The 25035-nt window shown below is 44.3% G+C and overlaps 1 protein-coding gene across 1 annotated transcript; it reads left to right on the top strand.

Moving 5' to 3' along the window:
* The first annotated feature begins 21 nt into the window (after positions 1 to 21).
* On the top strand, positions 22 to 23238 carry LOC121579257 (zinc finger protein 525-like). The gene is made up of 2 exons (XM_041893700.2): positions 22 to 289; positions 21921 to 23238. Exons 1-2 carry the CDS (start codon positions 97 to 99, stop codon positions 22730 to 22732), a joined length of 1005 nt encoding a protein of 334 aa, XP_041749634.2. The 5' UTR covers positions 22 to 96; the 3' UTR covers positions 22733 to 23238.
* The last annotated feature ends 1797 nt before the right edge of the window (positions 23239 to 25035 follow it).

Genomic DNA, 25035 nt, shown 5'->3' with positions numbered 1-25035 from the left:
ACGTGGTTTGGGTACATTTTGTCTGAGAGGTTCTTTCCATATGTAGCCGGACTACCAGCTAGTAGTGGTCTAGTCTTTTACATTGCCTCCTGCAAAATGTCCAAACTACAGTTGTTGAATGTGTTTCTTACCAAGCGACTAACCGCGGCTGCTGTGGAGATATACGTAGAAGTGGAAAAAACGATAATAGAATACCAGGACGAAATTTCCCGTTCGAAGGAGGAGATCAAGCGTTTACGACGGCTGCTAGATTTGGTTTTCAATCCGGAGATAAAATTACATCGAGCAGGTTTGTAGCAACTACTGTGTGTAGAGTCATGGCTTGAAACATGTCATGTAGGCTACGGCCATAATGGCCAAAGTGACCGTTTATCGTGCTATGGTTACGGCCATGGGGGGAAAGTGGGGTTCGGGGGAGGGAATTGGGAATAAGGGTTTCCCAAACATAGTCAATGTAAATACCATTCTTTACTTCAGAAAATCGCTCACCTGACACCGTAATTTAAGATTGGTGGAAACAATGTTCTCATGTATAGCCACTAATTTACTGAACCTCATGTAAGAGAGGAACTCAGTTAGCTAGCACAATACGTTGAGAATACGTATTTTCAACCAAAACACGCCCCAAATCTAGGGTGACCACATGTCCCGGATTGTGCTGGACAGTCCAGCATTTTCTCAACAAATTCAAACGCAACTCATTTAGAAAAAAATGTCGTTTTGTCCTGTATTTCAGTCAGCCATTCCATCTCTTGCAGACACGTTGCGTTTATGAAAATATATATCTAAGGATGTGGTAGCATAAAGCCTACTTCCTGGTGATCAATGTTTTCTCAAAACTGGGCCCGCAGCTCCCCTGGGACTGCATAATAAATATCAGCCTGCACAGAGAAGCACGATATTGAATTTAACTCAATGAGAGTTTTCCCCCTTAGTTAACACTATCAACGTTTCCCTTTACTGTGGGAATTGTGATCGAATCAACAATATTAGCCACTTTCAATGCAACATACCGAAACAACTATAATGATATTCAATAGGCTACATCTGTTCGTACAAACGTTGAGAAATGATGGGGGAGTTGGCCAAAAGGCACCTAAAGTACTCTAAGACCATGAGAAACAAGATTCTCTGGTCAGATAAAACCAAGATTGAACTCTTTGGCCTGAATGTCAAGTGTCACATCTGGAGGAAACGTGGCACCATCCCTACGGTGAAGCATGGTGGTGGCAGCATCATGCTGTGGGGATGTTTTTCAGCGGCAGGGACTGTAAGACTAGTCAGGATTGAGGGAAAGATAAACAGAGCAAAGTACAGAGAGATCCTTGATGAAACCTTCTCCAGACCGCTCAGGACCTCAGACTGGGGCGAAGGTTCACCTTCCAACAGGACAACGACCCTAAGCACACAGCCAAGACAATGCAGAAAAAATTCGGGACAAGTCTCTGAATGTCAGAGCCCGGATTTGAACCCGATAGAACATCTCTGGAGAGACCTGAAAGTATCTGTGTAGCGATGCTCCCCATCCAACCTGACAGAGCTTGAGAGGATCTGCAGAGAAGAATAGGAGAAACTCCCCAAATACAGGTGTGCCAAGCTTGTAGCGTCATACTCAAGAAGATATGAGGCTGTAATCGCTACCAAAGGTGCTTCAACAAAGTACTGAGTAAAGGGTCTGAATACTTATGTAAATGTATACTAAGATTGAATCGTACTACACCGGCTCTGACGCTCGTCGGATGTGGCAGGGCTTGAAAACTATTACAGACTACAAAGGGAAGCACAGCCGCGAGCTGCCCAGTGACACAAGACTTCCAGACGAGCTAAACCACTTCTATGCTCGCTTCGAGGCAAGCAACACTGAAGCATGCATGAGAGCACCAGCTGTTCCGGATGACTATGTGATCACGCTCTCCGTAGCCGATGTGAGTAAGACTTTTAAGCAGGTCAACATTCACAAGGCCGCAGGGCCAGACGGATTACCAGGACGTGTACTCCGAGCATGTGCTGACCAACTGGCAAGTGTCTTCACTGACATTTTCAACATGTCCCTGACTGAGTCTGTAATACCAACACGTTTCAAGCAGACCACCATAGTCCCCGTGCCCAAGGACTCTTAAGATAACCTGCCTAAATGACTACCGACCCGTAGCACTGACGTCTGTAGCCATGAAGTGCTTTGAAAGGCTGGTCATGGCTCACATCAACACCATTATCCCAGAAACCCTAGACCCACTCCAATTTGCATACCGCCCCAACAGATCCACAGATGATGCAATCTCTATTGCACTCCACACTGCCCTTTCCCACCTGGACAAGAGGAACACCTATGTGAGAATGCTATTCATTGACTACAGCTCAGCATTCAACACCATAGTGCCCTCAAAGCTCATCACTAAGCTAAGGATCCTGGGATTAAACACCTCCCTCTGCAACTGGATCCTGGACTTCCTGACGCCCCCAGGTGGTAAGGGTAGGTAACCACATCTGCCACACTGATCCTCAACACAGGGGCCCCTCAGGGGTGCGTGCTCAGTCCCCTCCTGTACTCCCTGTTCACCCATGACTACATGGCCAGGCACGACTCCAACACCATCATTAAGTTTGCAGACGACACAACAGTGGTAGGCCTGATCACCGACAACGATGAGACAGCCTATAGGGAGGAGGTCAGAGACCTGGCCGTGTGGTGCCAGGATAACAACCTCTCCCTCAACGTGACAAAGACAAAGGAGATGATTGTGGACTACAGGAAAAAAAGAGGACTGAGCACGCCCCCATTCTCATCGACGGGTCTGTAATGGAACAGGTTGAGAGCTTCAAGTTCCTTGGTGTCCACATCACCAACGAACTATCATGGTCCAAACACACCAAGACAGTCGTGAAGAGCCTATTCCCCCTCAGGAGACTGAAAAGATTTGGCATGGGTCCTCAGATCCTCAAACAATTCTACAGCTGCACCATCGAGAGCATCCTGACTGGTTGCATCACCGCCTGGTATGGCAACTGCTTTTTCTCCGACCGCAAGGCACTACTGAGGGTAGTGCGTACGGCCCAGTACATCACTGGGGCCAAGCTTCCTGCCATCCAGGACCTCTATACCAGGCGGTGTCAGAGGAAGGCCCTCAAAATTGTCAAAGACTCCAGCCACCCTAGCCATAGACTGTTCTCTCTGCTACCGCACGGCAAGTGGTACCGGAGTGCCAAGTCTAGGTCCAAAAGACTTCTCAACAGCTTCTACCCCCAAGCCATAAGACTCCTGAACAGCTAATCATGGCTACGCAGACTATTTGCACTGCCCCCCCACCCCATCTTTTTACGCTGCTGCTACTCTGTTAATTATTTATGCATAGTCACTTTAACTCTACCCACATGTACATATTACTTCAACTAGCCGGTGCCCCCGCACATTGACTCTGCACCGGTACCCCCCTGTATATATAGCCTCCCTACTGTTATTTTATTTTACTTCTGCTCTTTTTTTCCTCAACACTTTTTTGTTTTATTCTACTTTTTTATTTAAAATAAATGCACTGTTGGTTAAGGGCTGTAAGTATGCATTTCACTGTAATGTCTGCACCTGTTTTATTCGGCGCATGTGGGCAATAAAATTTGATTTGATATTTCCGTTTTTATATTTTTAATACATTTGCAGAAATGTATAACCTGTTTTTGCTTTGTCATTATAGGGTATTGTGTGTAGATTGAGGGGGTGGGAAAAAAAAACAATTTAATCCATTTTAGAATAAGGCTGTAATGTAACAAAATGTGGAAAAAGTCAAGGGGTCTGAATACTTTCAAATGCACTATATATATATATAGTACTGACTATATACATATAGCCAGTAGCACCATTGAGGTATATAATTAAAAACCCACCCAAACTAGGCGTATATGAAAATGATAAATTAAATCACCAGGTAGCCTATTTTTCTGGCAAAGTGAAAATAAAACAAGCACTTTCTGGTTACTAATCTAAACCCGCTTTTGCGCGCCAATGCTGAGGACTGGTGATTGGTCAACAGTCAAAAAGCACAACTTTTTGGGGGTTCTGAAGCACAGATCAGATGTTTAAATTTTTTTGCAATTCCATAGGCCTATGTTCCATGTTAGAGACTAGATCGAATTAGCAAAGTTATACATATAAATGGGAGGCTATACACTGAGTATACCAAACATTAAGAACACCTTCCTAATATGGAGTTGCACCCCCCCCCCCCCTCTTTTGCCCTCAGAACAGCCAAATTCGTGGGGGCACGGACTCTACAAGGTGCCAAGCATTCCACAGGGATGCTGGCCCATGTTGACTCCAATGCTTCCCAAAGTTGTCAAGTTGGTTGGATTTCCTTTGCGTGGTGGACCATTCTTGATACACACGGGACACTGTTGTTTAAGCAGCTTTTTTTTATCACTGATCTGGCTTTCAAGTCTGTCTGTAAAAATGATTTTTTTAAACACTAAAACCATGCATAATGCACGTTCACTAATAATGAATAACTTCTTGTAGCAAGCATTAGGCTATAGAAAATTAACACAGGTCTCATCAACAATCTCTCAATCCCACATGCTAGTGATTAGCCAGCTAATCTTTATTTCAAGTTTGGCCAACTTGGATCTACTTGCTAGCTAACAAGGTTGAACAGTTTAATTGTTATGAACAGACCCTTCTGTCTGTCTCCAACTGTTTGAAAAGCATGTTAGCCTACCTACTTTGTTCAGATGTTGAAATCAAGTGGCCTACCTTATTTCTCAGAATGAGAACGAGTTGTCAATTCCTTATATACTTGTTTTATGCTTGTTGCACATTTATAAAACACAGACTAGACAGCTAGTATAACAGTCTTTGGCTAAAATGCTGCTTCGGGTACCCTGATGCCGCACGTGACAAACTGAGCATTCATTTTCCAGAATCAGTGTTCATTGATACTCTCGTTTTAGTAGTGTCTGCTCTGCACGCAAGTAGTAGTTGAGACAACTTTTCTAACGATATCCTTTTTATCTTCTCCTCTATTACAGTAAAATAATGTCTCAATGTATTTGTGTCCATATGACCAATTCTGTTGGACCAAACCTCAAATGCAAATAGCGAGTTGAAAACGCTTGTCAGAGAGGAAGATGTGATCTCTCAACTTTGTTAATTTGTAAGTCGCTCTGGATAAGAGCGTCTGCTAAATGACGTAAATGTAATGTAATGTTGGTGTGAGAGGCAGGGGGAGGGGCTTGGTGTGTGTGTAAACCATAGAGGAGGAGGCGATGTGAGAGGTTTCACTCTCGCTAAAATCTGTCCAAAATAAGGCCAATGCGTTTCTATGGGCTTATTTTAGACCTAAGCTTGTCGCCTGCCTTCCCGCCTTTGGGACAACGACTCCCATTGTTAGGGCAGAGACGTGCATCTCATCATTATATATAGATCTCTGATGTAAATGGGAAGGTGCACAGCACAGGGGAGCGAAGGAGAAGATACCAAAAATGCAACATGAGAACAAGTGGACATAAACACTCATAAAAACGAGAAATAACACAACCTCGATTCTTGCAAGACATGCATTTGGAATATTGTGCATAAACATACATTCGAATTCATTAAATTAATTCAATATATCGCCCAGCCCCTAGTTCTTAACACAAACCGGTGCGCCTGGCACCTACTACCATACCACGTTCAAAGGCACTTCAATCTTTTGTCTTGCCCATTCACCCTCTGAATGGCACACACAATCCATGTCTCAATTGTCTCAAGGCTTAAAAACCTTCTTTAACCTGTCTCCTCCCCTTCATCTACACTAATTTGAAGTGGATTTAACAAGTGACATCAATAAGGGATCATAGCTTTCACCTGAATTCACCTGGTCAGTCTGTAATGGAAAGAGCATATGTAAAATATGTATTTTCCCCATTCAGTTTCACACTCGCAACCCACCAAAACCTTCTCACTGTGCTAGCTCACCCGACCTGTGTTGATTGACAGTTTGCTGGTCCAATCAGAGGGCAGAGTGTGTGTTTTCACTAGCCAATCTGTTTTTCTGCAAGTGTGATAATGTGTCTGGCTGCATGGAGAGCAGCCTAAGTAACGAAGACAATGTCCACAAAATTTGTGACAAAACGGTACAAAACCTGGCCAGATAATTTCAAGTCAAAGTCGAGTCCCAAGTCTTGAGTCTCAAGTTATTTTATTTTCTATCAAGTCGAGTTTCAAGTCATTACATTTGTGACTCAAGTCAGACTTGAGTCCAAGTCATGTGACTTGAGTCCACACCTCTGGTAGCTAGTGTAAAGCATAGCAGGCAAATGTTCTACTAACCTGTTCTTGGTGATACTTTCTTCCGAATCGAGAATGAAAAAAGTATCTTATGGACGTGTCCAGTTTCAGGTGGTTCTCAGAAAATGTCTGAAAAATGAAATCCACATTTTGCACCGAGTGAGGAGTTCCCTCGCCATTTTAGCTGTCAGACGTCTTGCATTTCCCAACATCTTTGCAGGAACTTGTGACCAGTACTGAGTATACGAAGAGGCAGGACGCAGACGGTGGAATCAACAATGTAAAGGTTTACTTAACTCTGAGCAAGAGAACAACAAAGAGCGAGTACACGACAAGACACTAACAATCACACACAACACAACACTGGACAGTCCAGGGCTATATAGGGGTGGTGATGAGATGATGAGGTGCAGGTGCGCTGGAGGTGATTAGGGTGCGTTGGGTTTCCATTCCGGTGTTGCCGAGGTGGTGCGCTCAGACCGGTGGCTCAGTAGACCGGCGAATCAGAGCGCCGGAGGGGAGCAACGGGAGGGAACTTGACAGGACGAGGAGCGGGCCGGTCAGGGCGGCGACGTTGGAAATCCCGAATTAGGTTGGGGTCCAGAACGTCCCCAGCCGGAACCCAGCTCCTCTCCTCAGGACCATACCCCAGCAGGTCCCTCACCACATACGCCGGACTCCCGTCAATGTCCAGGGGCGGAGGGGGCGTACCCCGGGGGATGGTATCCGCCAAAGGACCAGGAACCACCGGCCTGAGGACAGACACATGAAAAGTGGGTGAGACACGGTAGTGAGGGGGAAGGAGCAGCTGGTATGATACCTCATTTATCGGCCGGAGGACCTTAAACGGTCCCACAAATTGGGGGCTCAGTTTCTTGCAGGGCAGGCGGAGAGGGAGGTTTTTTGTGGACAGCCAGACATGATTACCAGGCTGGAATACAGGGGTCTCACTGCGGTGGCGGTCGGCTTGGTCCTTCTGCCGACTAATGGCCCTCTGGAGATGGACATGGGCGGCGTCCCAGACCTGTGCAGCCCTGCGGAACCACGCGTCGACAGCGGGCGCATCGGTCTGGCTGGGTGTCCAAGGGGCCAGGGCCGGCTTGTACCCCAGGATGCACTGAAAGGGAGTGAGCCCCGTGGAGGAGTGAACGAGGGAGTTCTGGGCATTTTCTGCCCAGGGTAGAAACCTCGCCCACTCACCCTGCCGGTCCTGACAGTGGCATCGAAGAAACCTCCCCAGCTCCTGTTTCATGCGCTCCACCTGCCCATTCGACTGAGGCCTATACCGATCTTCTCCTGGAAAGCCTTCCACACTCGAGAGGTGAATTGGGGGCCACGGTCCAAGACTATGTCCTCCTAAAGTCCATAATGCCGGAAGACCTGTTGGAACAGGACCTCAGCGGCCTGGAGAGCAAAAGGAAGACCAGTTAGTGGCAAAAAACAGCATGATTTGGAGAACCGATCTACGACCACCAGGACTGTGGTGAAGCCGTCAGAATGTGGGAGGTCGGTGAGAAAGTCTATGGACAGGTGTGACCAAGGTCGCTGAGGCACTGGTAGAGGAACTAATTTGCCTGCCCGGGGCGTTCCGAGGTGTCTTTGTTTGGGCACATACGGAACAGGAGTTGATATAGCAGGAGACATCAGTAGCCAAGGTGGGCCACCAGTGTTTTTTTGAGAGAATGTAGGGTGTGCGTCATACTGGAGTGCCCTGCCGTAAGGGTGGTGTGCGCCCAGATCAGCAGGCGGTCACGGACCCTGGTGGGTACATACACGCGCCCCGTAGGGCCGTTGGTAGGCGCTGGGTCCTCCTGAGCCGCCAGTCGGATGTGTTCGTCCACATCCCAAACGACAGGTGCCACGATGAGAGACGGAGGCAGGATAGGATCCCCCAGATCCTTCCTTTCTCCGGTATGGTGCATCCTGGAGAGTGTGTCAGCTTTCACATTCTGGGACCCTGGGCAGTAGGACAGAATAAACTGAAAGCGAGTAAGAAATTGGGCCCACTGGGCTTGACTAGAGTTCATCCGTTTCATTGCCCGTATGTGCTCCAAATTCCGGTGGTCAGTGAGAATCCGGAATGGATGACTGCGCCCTACAGCCAGTGTCTCCATTCCTCCAGAGCGAGGACCACTGCCAACAGCTCCCTGTCTCCAACTCCATAGTTCCTCTCTGCGGGGGTAAGCTTTTTCGAGAAAAAGGCACATGGATACATTTTCTCTGGCTTACCTTGCCGCTGGGAGAGGACCCCACCCACGCCCTCCTCAGATGTGTCCACCTCCAGGATGAAAGGACGAGCTGGATCTGGGTGTTTTAGGAGGGGCGCTGTGGTGAACCTCTCCATCAGCCTCAGGGTTCCAAGCCAGCTTCTGAGGCCCCCCCTTAAGGAGAGAGGTGAGCGGGCGGCTATGGAGCTGAAGGACCTGATGAAACGCCGGTAGGAATTTGCGAAGCCCAGGAAGCTCTGTAGGCCCTTGATGGTGGTGGGGACTGGCCATGACCTGACGGTGTCCATCTTTGCTCTTTCCATGAACACCCTCTGAGGACTGATCCGGTATCCCAGGAAGGAGATGGCCTGTTGGTGGAATTCGCATTTCTCCCCCTTCACCAACAGGCTGTGTTCCTGGAGGCTGAGTAGGACCGCTCTGACGTCCCTGACGTAAAGGTTTACTCAATACTGAGCAAGAGAACAACAGAGCGAGTACACGACAAGACACTAACAATCACACACAACACAACACAACACTGAACAGTCCAGGGCTATATAGGGGTGGTGATGAGATGATGAGGTGCAGGTGCGCTGGAGGTGATTAGGATGCGTTGGGTTTCCATTCCAGTGTTGCCGAGGTGGTGCACTCAGAACGGTGGCTCAGTAGACCGGCGAATCACAGCGCCAGAGGGGAGCAACGGGAGGAGACGTGACAGAACTAGTGTTTTTATGAGACACTGCCACGTGTAGAAGTAGATGACAGCACGTCACAAAGTCAAATCAAAAGGTGCAACCAAAACAAAGATCTGCATGCATGCAAGAGGCATTTCTCACTCAAAACAAAACAAATCTTTCTGAATATTGCGTTTTTTTAGAGAACCACCTGCAACTGAACACAGACGATAAGATACACTTTTCTTCCAAATTGAGAACGAAGAAAATATCGCCAAGGACAGGTCAGTTAGAAATGGGTGACGCTCTTTCCATTAGCCAAGCTGTAACACTGTATGGAGCCATACCATCACATATCACGATTACAATTCTGTAGCTTGGAAAAAGGCTGCTTCGAAAAGTATTCGAGCAGAGCCTTCTACCTGGGGCTTGTGGATTATCTCCGTCTAGTTGTAATGAACATAGGTCAACATGTGCACCTGGGTGAACTACGAGTCAAACAGTTATGAAAACGTACCTCAATCCAGGGGTGTATTCATTAGTCGCAGACTGTAGCAAAACGTTTGGTCTGTTGCAAAACGTTTTGCGACAGAAACTTGCTTCTGTTTGGTTTCTAGAGTAAACGCTATCTGTTGTGAAATGTTTTGCAACAGGCCAAATGTTTTGCTACGGTCTGCGACTAATGAATACACCCCAGCCATGTAAGGTGTCGCTGTACTCCTAATTGTTCCACAACAGCAAATCAGTAAGATTTAAATACTGCTTGTTTTGAATTAAACTGCCTTTTTCGTCCTCAAGCTAGGTAGCCAATGCTAAAACAGCTAATTTATTTCACAACACTTCCGGCAGTTAGGCTACTCATCCCTAAAAAGCAGCTTAATTAAAAATTAGCATTATTTAAATCTTCTGCATTTGTTTGGCGTTGTGGGATAATTGGGAATACAGCGACACCTTTCATCCCTTCTTTTTATACCTGTTTGACTCATAGTTCACAGAGGTGCACGTGTTGACCTTCGTTCGTTACTAGAAGGAGAGAATCCCCTCTAGTCGTAATGGGGTGTGTTCTGTTGATTTAACGGTTTGCTATGTTTCACAACAGTTTGTACTGAACAACATGTTTTCTCATAATGGTGTGCACCGTTCTTCAATATACTTAGAGTGATGTTTACTTCCGTTTGGTTGATGTAGTGCTGAGCGATTAGTGTTTTTTGAGGTCGTTTTGGTTCGAATGTTAAAAAAGAATAATGGATTTTGGTTTCAATCATTTAAAACATTAAATGCAATATGCATTCTGTGGGTTGAATGCTGTAACAGAATAAAACAATTAATAAAAGTCCCATGATAGTAGTGACAGCCCATTACTGCTTATCACTTATTAACCATCATTTATTCACATTACTTTACTTTAATAAAATATTACATTTGTTTTATTTGATGACTTTATTTTATTCCAAGTCATCTTCTCTTCTCTATAGAGCTGCTGCCTATGCTGTGACAAAATCATTATTTTGTAGTTCTTCAAAGTAAATGAGGCATACTTTTAGGACTGCTGAATACCAACTATCAATCGCTTAGATCATGTATTTTCAGGTAGAGATACCGTGCGAAGCAACAGCTGCTCTCTATATCCTCACAATCGCGTATTCTTCGGTCTCTTCCGTAGCAGGTGTAAAAGAAACACAGACCGGACAAGTACAGTGGGGAGAACAAGTATTTGATACACTGCCGATTTTGCAGGTTTTCCTACTTACAAAGCATGTATAGGTCTGTAATTTTTATCATAGGTACACTTCAACTGTGAGAGACGGAATCTAAAACAAAAATCCAGAAAATCACATTGTATGATTTTTAAGTAATTAATTTGCATTTTATTGCATGACATAAGTATTTGATCACCTACTAACCAGTAAGAATTCCGGCTCTCACAGACCTGTTAGTTTTTCTTTAAGAAGCCCTCCTGTTCTCCACTCATTACCTGTATTAACTGCACCGGTTTGAACATGTTACCTGTATAAAAGACACCTGTCCACACACTCAAACAGACTCCAACCTCTCCACAATGGCCAAGACCAGAGAGCCGTGTAAGGACATCAGGGATACAATTGTAGACCTGCACAAGGCTGGGATGGGCTACAGGACAATAGGCAAGCAGCTTGGTGAGAAGGCAACAACTGTTGGCGCAATTATTAGAAAATGGAAGAAGTTCAAGATGACGGTCAATCACACTCGGTCTGGGGCTCCATGCAAGATCTCACCTTGTGGGGCATCAATGATCATGAGGAAGGTGAGGGATCAGCCCAGAACTACACGGCAGGACCTGGTCAATGACCTGAAGAGAGCTGGGACCACAGTCTCAAAGAAAACCATTAGTAACACACTACGCCGTCATGGATTAAAATCCTGCAGCGCACGCAAGGTCCCCCTGCTCAAGCCAGCGCATGTCCAGGCCCATCTGAAGTTTGTCAATGACCATCTGGATGATCCAAAGGAGGAATGGGAGAAGGTCATGTGGTCTGATGAGACAAAAATAGAGCTTTTTGGTCTGAACTCCACTCGCCGTGTTTGGAGGAAGAAGAAGGATGAGTACAACCCAAAGAACACCATCCCAACCGTGAAGGATGGAGTTGGAAACATCATTCTTTGGGGATGCTTTTCTGTAAAGGGGACAGGACGACTGCACCATATTGAGGGGAGGATGGATGGGGCCATGTATCGTGAGATCTTGGCCAACAACCTCCTTCCCTCAGTAAGAGCATTGAAGATGGGTCGTGGCTGGGTCTTCCAGCATGACAACGACCCGAAACACACAGCCAGGGCAACTAAGGAGTGGCTCCGTAAGAAGCATCTCAAGGTCCTGGAGTGGCCTAGCCAGTCTCCAGACCTGAACGTGGTCCTCTGTAGCTCAGCTGGTAGAGCACGGCGCTTGTAACGCCAAGGTAGTGGGTTCGATCCCCGGGACCACCCATACACAAAAAAAATGTATGCACGCATGACTGTAAGTCGCTTTGGATAAAAGCGTCTGCTAAATGGCATATTATATATATATTATTAACCCAATAGCAAATCTTTGGAGGGAGCTGAAAGTCCGTATTGCCCAGCGACAGCCCCGAAACCTGAAGGATCTGGAGAAGGTCTGTATGGAGGAGTGGGCCAAAATCCCTGCTGCAGTGTGTGCAAACCTGGTCAAGACCTACAGTAAACGTATGATCTCTGTAATTGCAAACAAAGGTTTCTGTACCAAATATTAAGTTCTGCTTTTCTGATGTATCAAATACTTATGTCATGCAATAAAATGCAAATGAATTACTTAAAAATCATATAATGTGATTTTCTGGATTTTTGTTTTAGATTCCGTCTCTCTCACAGTTGAAGTGTACCTATGATAAAAATTACAGACCTCTACATGCTTTGTAAGTAGGAAAACCTGCAAAATCGGCAGTGTATCAAATACTTGTTCTCCCCACTGTAGATGCGCAATGGATTAATGTTATTGTACTTAATTTAGCGCATAAAATGTGGTAATTATGTCGAATATTGGCCTGTTGGAAACTACAACTCCCTACTATATCGCACAGTTCAGGCTGGATCTGATTTATCTCTAGAAAAACTGCAATGTGCACATTGAGCTCACAGAAAAAAACAGAACGAAATGGAAATAAGTTTGTCTGTCGGTCAATCAAAAGAAAATAACCGAAATTTCGGTTAATCACTCAGCACTAGGTGGATGTGACTGCGTGTGACCTGATCAATGTGTGGCTATTTTGAAATTGCCAAATTTGTGCAGCAGCCCTCTCAGCCAACATAACAAAGACACATTACTAAGACGGGGAACATTTAGCATTTCCCATAAGAAAACATGTCACACTTTGCAGCCATGCTTACACTTAACTGGGACTGCGCATAACTGTATACTGGATAGCTACAATAGTGCCACTGACGAATAAAAACAGACCTCTACAGGCTTTGTAAGTAGGAAAACCTGCAAAATCGGCAGTGTATCAAATACTTGTTCTCCCCACTGTAAATATCTCTCTCTGCGTCTCTCTGTATCTACAGTGGGGGGAAAAAGTATTTAGTCAGCCACCAATTGTGCAAGTTCTCCCACTTAAAAAGATGAGAGAGGCCTGTCATTTTCATCATAGGTACACGTCAACTATGACAGACAAAATGAGGGGGAAAAAATCCAGAAAATCACATTGTAGGATTTTTAATGAATTTATTTGCAAATTATGGTGGAAAATAAGTATTTGGTCAATAACAAAAGTTTCTCAATACTTTGTTATATACCCTTTGTTGGCAATGACACAGGTCAAAAGTTTTCTGTAAGTCTTCACAAGGTTTTCACACACTGTTGCTGGTATTTTGGCCCATTCCTCCATGCAGATCTCCTCTAGAGCAGTGATGTTTTGGGGCTGTCGCTGGGCAACACGGACTTTCAACTCCCTCCAAAGATGTTCTATGGGGTTGAGATCTGGAGACTGGCTAGGCCACTCCAGGACCTTGAAATGCTTCTTACGAAGCCACTCCTTTGTTGCCCGGGCGGTGTGTATGGGATCATTGTCATGCTGAAAGACCCAGCCACGTTTCATCTTCAATGCCCTTGCTGATGGAAGGAGGTTTTCACTCAAAATCTCACGATACATGGCCCCATTCATTCTTTCCTTTACACGGATCAGTCGTCCTGGTCCCTTTGCAGAAAAAACAGCCCCAAAGCATGATGTTTCCACCCCCATGCTTCACAGTAGGTATGGTGTTCTTTGGATGCAACTCAGCATTCTTTGTCCTCCAAACACGACGAGTTGAGTTTTTACCAAAAAGTTCTATTTTGCTTTCATCTGACCATATGACATTCTCCCAATCCTCTTCTGGATCATCCAAATGCACTCTAGCAAACTTCAGACGGGCCTGGACATGTACTGGCTTAAGCAGGGGGACACGTCTGGCACTGCAGGATTTGAGTCCCTGGCGGCGTAGTGTGTTACTGATGGTAGGCTTTGTTACTTTGGTCCCAGCTCTCTGCAGGTCATTCACTAGGTCCCCCGTGTGGTTCTGGGATTTTTGCTCACCGTTCTTGTGATCATTTTGACCCCATGGGGTGAGATCTTGCGTGGAGCCCCAGATCGAGGGAGATTATCAGTGGTCTTGTATGTCTTCCATTTCCTAATAATTGCTCCCACAGTTGATTTCTTCAAACCAAGCTGCTTACCTATTGCAGAATCAGTCTTCCCAGCCTGGTGCAGGTCTACAATTTTGTTTCTAGTGTCCTTTGACAGCTCTTTGGTCTTGGCCATAGTGGAGTTTGGAGTGTGACTGTTTGAGGTTGTGGACAGGTGCCATTAATACAGGTAACGAGTGAAGGACAGAGGAGCCTCTTAAAGAAGAAGTTACAGGTCTGTGAGAGCCAGAAATCTTGCTTGTTTGTAGGTGACCAAATACTTATTTTCCACCATAATTTGCAAATAAATTCATTAAAAATCCTACAATGTGATTTTCTGGATTTTTTTTTCCTCAATTTGTCTGTCATAGTTGATGTGTACCTATGATGAAAATTACAGGCCTCTCTCATCTTTTTAAGTGGGAGAACTTGCACAATTGGTGGCTGACTAAATACTTTTTTCCCCACTGTATATCATTAGGCTGTATGAATTTTTGCATATTCATTCGACCAAGGTAATGAACTGCCCATTGATCAGCACAGCAATTGATAAAACAGGGCCATGTTTGCAAAACAAGTGTTTCTGAATTTGTCAATATTACACAGGTAAGTTAAACAGAAATCACGATTGGAGACAGGTTCTATAGACCTCCATAAATGAGTGACTGTGTCCAACACGCCACCGTCTGTTGTTATCTTGGGCACCTACTGACCCAAAAATGTTATATGAGATATATATTTTTGTCAATTACATGTATTGCTAATATAAAGGTTTAAGGAAATACCGGCAGGCACCACATTACTACAATGCAAAACCGCTCAATCAAGCACGATTGTCTTTTAAGTAAAAAAGCAAAGCTTGCTTTTATAGAACAGAAAAATGCTTCGGATGGGATTAATGTGGTGTGTGAATAATCCAATACTTTAACTTGTATGCGGTACAAATCACATTATTGTGGGAGCACCTCCTGAGTATGAATTAGGCTGTTTGAGAAGGTTTAAATCCTAAGCAACCTGCATACACATTGTTTGAAGTACAATAGACTAACATAGCTACTGTAGTAGGTCAAAGCTGGGTGCTGGAAAACCTTAGTAGAGCATGGATGGAGTAGACATTGTGGTGCTCATGTGAATTTCCTTTCTTTTACGGCTTCAGACCAATGCATACTTCTCACTTAAAACGTAGATTTTTGTTTTTAATAATATATTATTACAAATAATTTCTTGCTTGCCCGTCAACATACACAACTTTTTAACTAGCGCCCAGCTGTTGTTGTTGCATGCTAACCACCATGAAATAACTAACTATCGGTATCTGGTGGTTAAGGTTATTTCCCATATTCATTTTTACTTGGTGGTGACCCCCAGCACCCCCCACACATTTGCCACCGCTGCTGATAAAAATCCTAAGGGATTTTGGTAAGTATGACATCAGTTTTGACAGACGTTGCAGCCCTTCCACCCATGACCCAGCTACCTGCTTTGGCTGGCTGGCTAGTTAGCCATTATAGCTAGCTAGATGGATAATTGTAGGTAACATAGCTAACTAGCCATTATAGCTAGCTAATTATAAGCTAGAACTTGTCGGTGTGTGCATCTGGGAACATTAAAAAAACCAACGTTTATCATGTTTTCTAATTACATTACTTACATGCTGACCAAACCGGCCACGTTGCGTGCGCGAGTGTTGCAAAATACATTTACACATGCAGTTGGTCGGAAGTTTAAATACACTTAGGTTGGAGTAATTAAAACTCGTTTTTCAACCTCTCCACAAATTTCTTGCTAACAAACTATAGTTTTGGCAAGTCGGTTAGGACATCTACTTTGTCCATGACACAAGTAATTTTTCCAACAATTGTTTATAGACAGATTATTTCACTTATAATTCACTGTATCACAATTCCAGTGGGTCAAAAGTTTACATACACTAAGTTGACTGTGCCTTTAAACAGCTTGGAAAATTCCAGAAAATGATGTCATGGCTTTAGAAGCTTCTGATAGGCTAATTGACATCATTTGAGTCAATTGGAGGTGTACCTGTGGATGTATTTCAAGGCCTACCTTCAAACTCAGTGCCTCTTTGCTTGATATCATGGGAAATTCAAAAGAAATCAGCCAGGACCTCAGAAAAATGTTTGTAGACCTCCACAAGTCTGGTTCAACCTTGGGAGCAATTTCCAAACGCCTGAAGGTACCACGTTCATCTGTACAAACAATAGTACGCAAGTACAAACACCATGGGACCACGCAGCTGTCATACCGCTCAGGAAGGAGACACGTTCTGTCTCCTAGAGATGAACGTACTTTGGTGCAAAAAGTGCAAATCAATCCCAGAACAACAGCAAAGGACCTTGTGAAGATGCTGGCGGAAACTGGTACAAAAGTATCTATATCCACAGTAAAACGAGTCCTATATCGACATAACCTGAAAGGCAGCTCAGTATGGAAGAAGCCACTGCTCTAAAACCGCCATAAAAAAAGCCAGACTACGGTTTGCAACTGCACATGGGGACAAATATTGCACTTTTTGGAGAAATGTCCTCAGGTCTGATGAAACAAAAATAGAACTGTTTGACTATAATGACCATCGTTATGTTTGGAGGAAAAAGGGGGATGCTTGCAAGCCGAAGAACACATCACAACCGTGAAGCATGGGGGTGGCAGCATTATGCTGTGGGGGTGCTTTGCTGCAGGAGGGACTGGTGCACTTCACAAAATAGATGGCATCATGAGGAAGGAAAATTATGTGGATATATTGAAGCAACATCTCAAGACATCAGTCAGGAAGTTAAAGCTTGGTCGTAAATGGGTCTTCCAAATAGACAATGACCCCAAGCATACTTCCAAAGTTGTGGCAAAATGGCTTAAGGACAACAAAGTCAAGGTATTGGAGTGGCCATCACAAAGCCCTGACCTCAATCCTATAGAAAATGTGTGGGCAGAACTTAAAAAGCATGTGCGAGCAAGGAGACCTACAAACCTGACTCAGTTACACCAGCTCTGTCAGGAGGAATGGGCCAAAATTCACCCAACTTATTGTGGGAAGATTGTGGAAGGCTACCCGAAATGTTTGACCCAATTTAAAGGCGATGCTACACTCAATTAGTATTTGGTATGTAAACTTCTGACCCACTGGAATGTGATGAAAGAAATAAAAGGTGAAATAAATCATTCTCTCTACTATTATTCTGACATTTCACATTCTTAAAATAAAGTGGTGATCCTAACTGACCTAAGACAGGGAATTTTTACTAGGATTAAATGTCAGGAATTGTAAAAAACTGAGTTTAAATGTATTTGGCTAAGGTGTAAGTAAACTTCCGACTTCAACTGTACATGTTATTCAATCATTTCATCCAAACTGCTCGCGCTCGTCAACGGGTGTCTGCGTAGCCCGGCGCTAAAATAGAACTTGATTCTACACTGAACAAAAATATATGCAACAATTTCAAAGATTTTACTGAGTTACAGTTCATATAAGAAAATCAGTCAATTTTAATAAAATCTTTAGGCCCTAATCTATGGATTTCACATGACTCGGAATACACATATGCATCTGTTGGTCACAGATACCTTAAAAAAAGAGGTAGGGTCATGTTTCAGAAAACCAGTCAGTATCTGGTTTGACCACCATTTACCTCATGCAACGCAAAACATCCCCTTCGCATAAAGTTAATCAGGCTATTGATTGTGGAATGTTGTCCCACTCCTCTTCAATGGCTGTGCGAAGTTGCTGAATATTGGCGGGAACTGGAACACGCTGCCGTACACGTCGATCCAGCGCATCCCAAACATGCTCAATGGGTGTCATGTCTGGTGAGTATGCAGGCCATGGAAGAATTGTGACATTTTCAGCTTCCAAGAATTGTGTACAGATCCTTGCGACATGGGGCCGTGCATTATCATGCTGAAACATGAGGTGATGGCGGCGGATGAGTAGCATGACAATGGGGCTCAGGATCTCGTCACGGTATCTCTATGCATTCAAATTGCCATCGATGTCCGTAGCTTATGCCTGCCCATACCATAACCTCACCGCCACCTTGGGGTATTCTGTTCACATCGTTGTCTTCAGCAAACCGCTCGCCCACACAACACCATACACGTTGTCTGCGGTTGTGAGGCCTGTTGGACGTACTGCCAAATTCTCTAAAACGACGTTGGAGGCGGGTTATGGTAGAGAAATGTACATTAAATTCTCTGGCAACAGCTCTGGTGCGCATTCCTGCAGTCAGCATGACACGCTCCCTCAAAACCTGAAACATCTGTGACATTGTGTTGGGACAAAACTGCACATTTTAGTGGCCTTTTATTGTCCCCAGTAAAAGGTGCAACTGTGTAATGATCATGCTGTTTAATCAGCCACACCTGTCAGTTGGATGGATTATCTTGGCAAAGGAGAAATGCTCACTAACAGGGATGTAAACAAATTTGTGCACAAAATTTGAGAAGAATGTGTTTTTTGTGCGTATGGTTAAATTTCTGGGATCTTTTATTTCAGCTCATGAAACATGGGCCTAACACTTTACATGTTGCGTTTCTATTTTCGTTCAGTATATTTTAGACGCTTTACGCGCTGAATGTCCCGCCTCTCCCACCTACAGTGGGGAGAACAAGTATTTGATACACTGCCGATTTTGCAGGTTTTCCTACTTACAAAGCCTGACATCACTAATGCTGGTGGCTGAATGGAAGCAAGTCCCTGCAGCAATGTTCCAACATCTAGTGGAAAGCCTTCCCCGAAGATTGGAGGCTGTTATAGCAGCAAAGGGGGGACCAACTCCATATTCATGCCCATGAATTTGGAATGAGATGTTCGACAAGCAGGTGTCCACATACTTTTGGCCATGCAGTGTGTGTTTACACACATATATATATATATATATATATATATACATATACATATACAGTGGGGAGAACAAGTATTTGATACACTGCCGATTTTGCAGGTCTTCCTACTTACAAAGCATGTAGAGGTCTGTAATTTTTATCATAGGTACACTTCAACTGTGAGAGACGGAATCTAAAACAAAAATCCAGAAAATCACATTGTATGATTTTTAAGTAATTCATTTGCATTTTATTGCATGACATAAGTATTTGATCACCTACCAACCAGTAAGAATTCCGGCTCTCACAGACCTGTTCGTTTTTCTTTAAGATGCCCTCCTGTTCTCCACTCATTACCTGTATTAACTGCACCCGTTTGAACTCGTTACCTGTATAAAAGACACCTGTCCACACACTCAATCAAACAGACTCCAACCTCTCCACAATGGCCAAGACCAGAGAGCTGTGTAAGGACATCAGGGATAAAATTGTAGACCTGCACAAGGCTGGGATGGGCTACAGGACAATAGGCAAGCAGCTTGGTGAGAAGGCAACAACTGTTGGCGCAATTATTAGAAAATGGAAGAAGTTCAAGATGACGGTCAATCACCCTCGGTCTGGGGCTCCATGCAAGATCTCACCTCGTGGGGCATCAATGATCATGAGGAAGGTGAGAGATCAGCCCAGAACTACACGGCAGGACCTGGTCAATGACCTGAAGAGAGCTGGGACCACAGTCTCAAAGAAAACCATTAGTAACACACTACGCCGCCATGGATTAAAATCCTGCAGCGCACGCAAGGTCCCCCTGCTCAAGCCAGTGCATGTCCAGGCCCGTCTGAAGTTTGCCAATGACCATCTGGATGATCCAGAGGAGGAATGGGAGAAGGTCATGTGGTCTGATGAGACAAAAATAGAGCTCTTTGGTCTAAACTCCACTCGCCGTGTTTGGAGGAAGAAGAACGATGAGTACAACCCCAAGAACATCATCCCAACCGTGAAGCATGGAGGTGGGTCGTGGCTGGGTCTTCCAGCATGACAACGACCCGAAACACACAGCCAGGGCAACTAAGGAGTGGCTCCATAAGAAGCATCTCAAGGTCCTGGAGTGGCCTAGCCAGTCTCCAGACCTGAACCCAATAGAAAATCTTTGGAGGGAGCTGAAAGTCCGTATTGCCCAGCGACAGCCCCGAAACCTAAAGGATCTGGAGAAGGTCTGTATGGAGGAGTGGGCCAAAATCCCTGCTGCAGTGTGTGCAAACCTGGTCAAGACCTACAGGAAACGTATGATCTCTGTAATTGCAAACAAAGGTTTCTGTACCAAATATTAAGTTCTGCTTTTCTGATGTATCAAATACTTATGTCATGCCATAAAATGCAAATTAATTACTTAAAAATCATACAATGTGATTTTCTGGATTTTTGTTTTAGATTCCGTCTCTCACAGTTGAAGTGTACCTATGATAAAAATTACAGACCTCTACATGCTCTACATGGGTACATGCTCGTAATTTTTACGAGCATGTACCCATGTGGGTGATTTAAAAGATGAACATGATCCACACTCCAGTCCAGTTGGTGGTGGTAATGCACCTTAAAGTAGGTTTTTCAGGACCCTGTCTTTCAAAGATAAAAACCCACCGTCGCTGGACCAGACAGGACTGGCAAAAAGTGCTCTTCACTGACGAGTTGCGTTTTTGTCTCACCAGGGGTGATGGTCGGATTCGCGTTTATCGTTGAAGGAATGAGCTTTACACCGAGGGCTGTACTCTGGAGCGGGATTGATTTGCAGGTGGAGGGTCCGTCATGGTCTAGGGCGGTGTGTCGCAGCATCATCGGACTGAGCTTGTTGTCATTGCAGGCAATCTCAACGCTGTGCGTTACAGGGAAGACATAATGTGGTACCCTTCCTGCAGGCTCATCCTGACATGACCCTCCAGCATGACAATGCCACCAGCCATACTGCTCGTTCTGTGCGTGATTTCCTGCAAGACAGGAATGTCAGTGTTCTGCCATGGCCAGCGAAGAGCCCGGATCTCAATCTGGGACCTTTTGGATCGGAGGATGAGGGCTAGGGCCATTCCCCCCAGAAATGTTCATACAAATATTTACACATGTTAAGTTTGCTGAAAATAAACTCAGTTGACAGTGAGAGGACGTTTCTTTTTTTGCTGAGTTTAGTTGGTTCACAGGTGGTTTTGGTATTTTAACATGCGTGTCATGAATGCGTCTGGTGGGGGTAGACAAAATCAACATTTGTACGATGGTGCACGCGCACGCAGACGCACGTGCGGAGCCGGTTTGGTCAGCATATTAGTAGTTTTTGGCAACATTTGGACGCTGAAAGTAACGTTAGCTTGCCATCAGCCAGCCGCAGACTAGGCTGGCAACAGCTGGCCCATGGCACTTTCCAGAAAGAGCATTGCGATGTGGATTTTGTGATCGACTTGAGCTCCCAACAGATTTTCAAAGCTATTTTCTAAATGTTTTTCCAAGCTTATTAAAGTGAAGAAATTAAAAAGGTGTTCACAATGTTCACGTATTAGCGTTATTTAACATTGTAAATCATAGCAATTAGTCGTTTTGAGTGTAGCATGATGGCAGATCAGGCAACAGAGGCTTCAAGATTCTCTGGGAGAATTAAATAAAAAGGCATCCGAACTCAAATCAACAGTACTTAATTGCCATGCATCTATCCAGTATAAATGGACTATAAGTGTACTAACTAACCATGTTATGGTTAAGGAATTAATAGTTTTTGAAAGATTCTTATTTCCTATCCTTTTCTCCAGACCTCCATCAGCTCTATCTCCCAGAAGAGGTTCCGCCTGAGCAGCAGCAGTGGAGCCCCAGTCTGAAGCAGGAGGATCCAGAGCCCACACAAATTAAAGAGGAACATGAGGAACTCTGGACCAGTCAGGGGAGAGAGCAGCTTAAAGAGCTGGAGTCTGATACCAAAGAATTCATATTCACTCCTGCCTCTGTGGAAAATCAGGGTCCACATCAGCCCTCACATATTTTCCAATTGCAAATTGTGGAGTCACCCACCAGTACAACTAAAGAGATCAAGATGAAACCAAGTCACATTGGTGAAAACCCTTGTCATGTTTGTGGCAAATGTTTTAACTGTAAATCTGCTCTGGAAAGGCATATGAGAGCCCATACTGGGGAGAAACCTCATGGCTGCAATGAATGTGGCAAATGCTTTAGTCAGATCGGACACCTGACAGTGCATATGAGGGGACACACAGGGGAGAAACCATTTAGGTGTAACATTTGTGGCAAACTGTTTTATTGGGAATCTGATCTGAAAAGGCATAAGAGGACCCATACCGGGGAGAAACCTTATGGCTGCAGTGAATGTGGCAAATGCTTCCGTCAGATCGGACATCTGACAGTGCATATGAGGCGACACTCAGGGGAGAAACCACACAAGTGTCCTCTGTGCAGAAAATGTTTTACCACAGCATTTCAATTAAGGTTACATACAGCAAGTCATACAGGGGAGAAACGGTATTGCTGTCAATATTGTGGTAAATGCTTTAACCAGAAAGTAAGTCTGACTAAACATTTGAGTGTGCACACTGGGGAGAAATCACAGTAGTGCAAGGAATGTGGCAAATCCTTCAGGAAGAAGGGAACTGAGCAACCATATGAGGCATCACACACAGGAGCAAATAATGCAGCAACCTTTTCAACCTGAGTGGAAAACTGACATTTGATTATTCACACTGGAGAGAAACAATATACAGTGGGTATAAAAAGTATTCACTCCAGATTGTGTTGTGTTGAAATTCTGGCCTGCCACTCTAACCTCTAGTCTTGGCTACCTGCCGCCCCATTTGTTGCCGCTTGCTCTATTGTTTACGTTTGTTCTTGGTGTATGTTTCTTTGATGGTATGCACACTGTACAATGTAAGCTCACCACTTTGTTGTAATCAGATAACTATGGACATTATTTCATTAAGGAAATAAATACATCTATTCTCTGACAATGTCAAATAACCATGCTCAAATATATTCAAGCTGTGAAAGTGTAAGGACATTTTTCTGAGTGATTATATAAATCAATAAGTGTACCGTACCATATTAAAACTTGATTAAGGAATACATTTTTTGTGAAAGATTATTATTTTCCTATCCTCTGCAGACTTCAAGCTGCTCTCTGTCCCAGTCTCTGCAGAGGATGTTCCCCCTTAGCGTCAGCACTGTGAGCAGGAGTGAAGCAGGACTCAGACCCCACACAGATTAAAGAGGAACATGAGGATTTCTGGACCAATGATGCAGGCAGAAGTGCACCTTGAAGGGCTATAGTCTCATACCAAAGAGTTCATATTCACTCCTGCCTGTGGGAAAAGTAAATGTGATCAGGAGGACAGAAACCTCAGCCCTCAGATATTAACCAAATCCAAATTGTGGACTCGCCCACCAACACAACTGAAGAGTTAAACATAGAACCAGATGGAGACTGCAATGGAGTTTTGAAATGTAGCCATGTCTGTGGTGTGTGTGTGTGGAAAATGCCTTGTGTCTGAAATCATCTGGAAAGTCACATTGGTGACCCTCCTCATGTGTGGTAAATGTTTCAAATGGAACTCTGTTATGGAAAGGCATATGAGGGCCCATACCGGGGAGAAACCTTATTGCTGCAGTTAATGGGCAGATGCTTCAGTCACAACAGTTCAGTTGTCATGTTTGTGACAAACGTTTCTATTAGGAATCGTATCTGAAAAGGTGTATGAGGGGACACATGGGAGAGACCATACAGATGCTCTTTGTGTAGAAAATACTTCAAGCGTCTCAATTAAAAATCACGTGATCATTCACACACAGGGGAGAAAACATTTTGTATTTACAGATGTCCTCAAACATGACCGACTTCCAACCGTCTTAGAGAGTGTTCTGGGACAGACAGTGTGTACATTGTAAAGCAAATGTATGTTTTAATAAAGTTTAACACCCTTTTTGGAAAAAATTATTTATACATTTGTCTATATATATATATGGGTGGGCATATTCCCTCCCAGGTCCACCCACTAGGGAGCCAAGCCCAGCCAATCAGAATTAGTTTTTCCCCACTAAATGACTTTATTACAGACAGAAATACTCAGCACCAACCCACCCCCACTCCTCAGACGATCCCGCTGGTGAAAAAGCCGGATGTGGAGGTCCTGGTTCTACGTGGTCTGCGGTTGTGAGGCCGGGTGGACGTACTGACAAATTCTCTAAAACGACATTGGAAGCGGCTTATGGTAGAGAAATTAACATTAAATTATCTGGCAACAGCTCTGGTGGACATTCCTGCTGTCAGCATGCCAATTGCACGCTCCCTCAAAACTTGAGACATCTGTGGCATTGTGTTGGGTGACAAAACTGCACACTTTAGTGTCCTTTTATTGTCCCCAGCACAAGGTGCACCTGTGTAATGATCATGCTGTTTAATCAGCTTCTTGATATGCCACACCTGTCAGGTAGATGGATTATCTTGGCAAAGGAGAAATGCTCATTAACAGGGATGTAAACAAATTTGTGCTGAAAACCTGAGAGAAATAAGCTTTTGGTGCGTATGGAACATTTCTGGATCTTTTATTTCAGCTCATGAAACATGGGACCAACACTTTACATGTTGCGTTTATATTTTTGTTCAGTATGTACAGTGCATTCGGAAAGTATTCAGACCCCTTGACTTTTTCCACATTTTGTTACGTTACAGCCTTATTCTAATCTACACACAATACCCCATAATGACAAACCAAAAACAGGTTTTTATACATTTTTGTAAATGTATTACAAATACAAAACTGAAATATGACATTTACATAAGTATTCAGACCCTGTACTCAGTACTTTGTTGAAGCACCTTTGGCAGCGATTACAGTCTTGGGTATGACGCTACAAGCTTGGGAC

The sequence above is a fragment of the Coregonus clupeaformis genome, chromosome 13 (genome assembly GCF_020615455.1).
Source record: "Coregonus clupeaformis isolate EN_2021a chromosome 13, ASM2061545v1, whole genome shotgun sequence".
Taxonomy (NCBI): Eukaryota; Metazoa; Chordata; class Actinopteri; order Salmoniformes; family Salmonidae; genus Coregonus; species Coregonus clupeaformis.
This window is presented reverse-complemented; position numbering and strand designations above follow the sequence as displayed.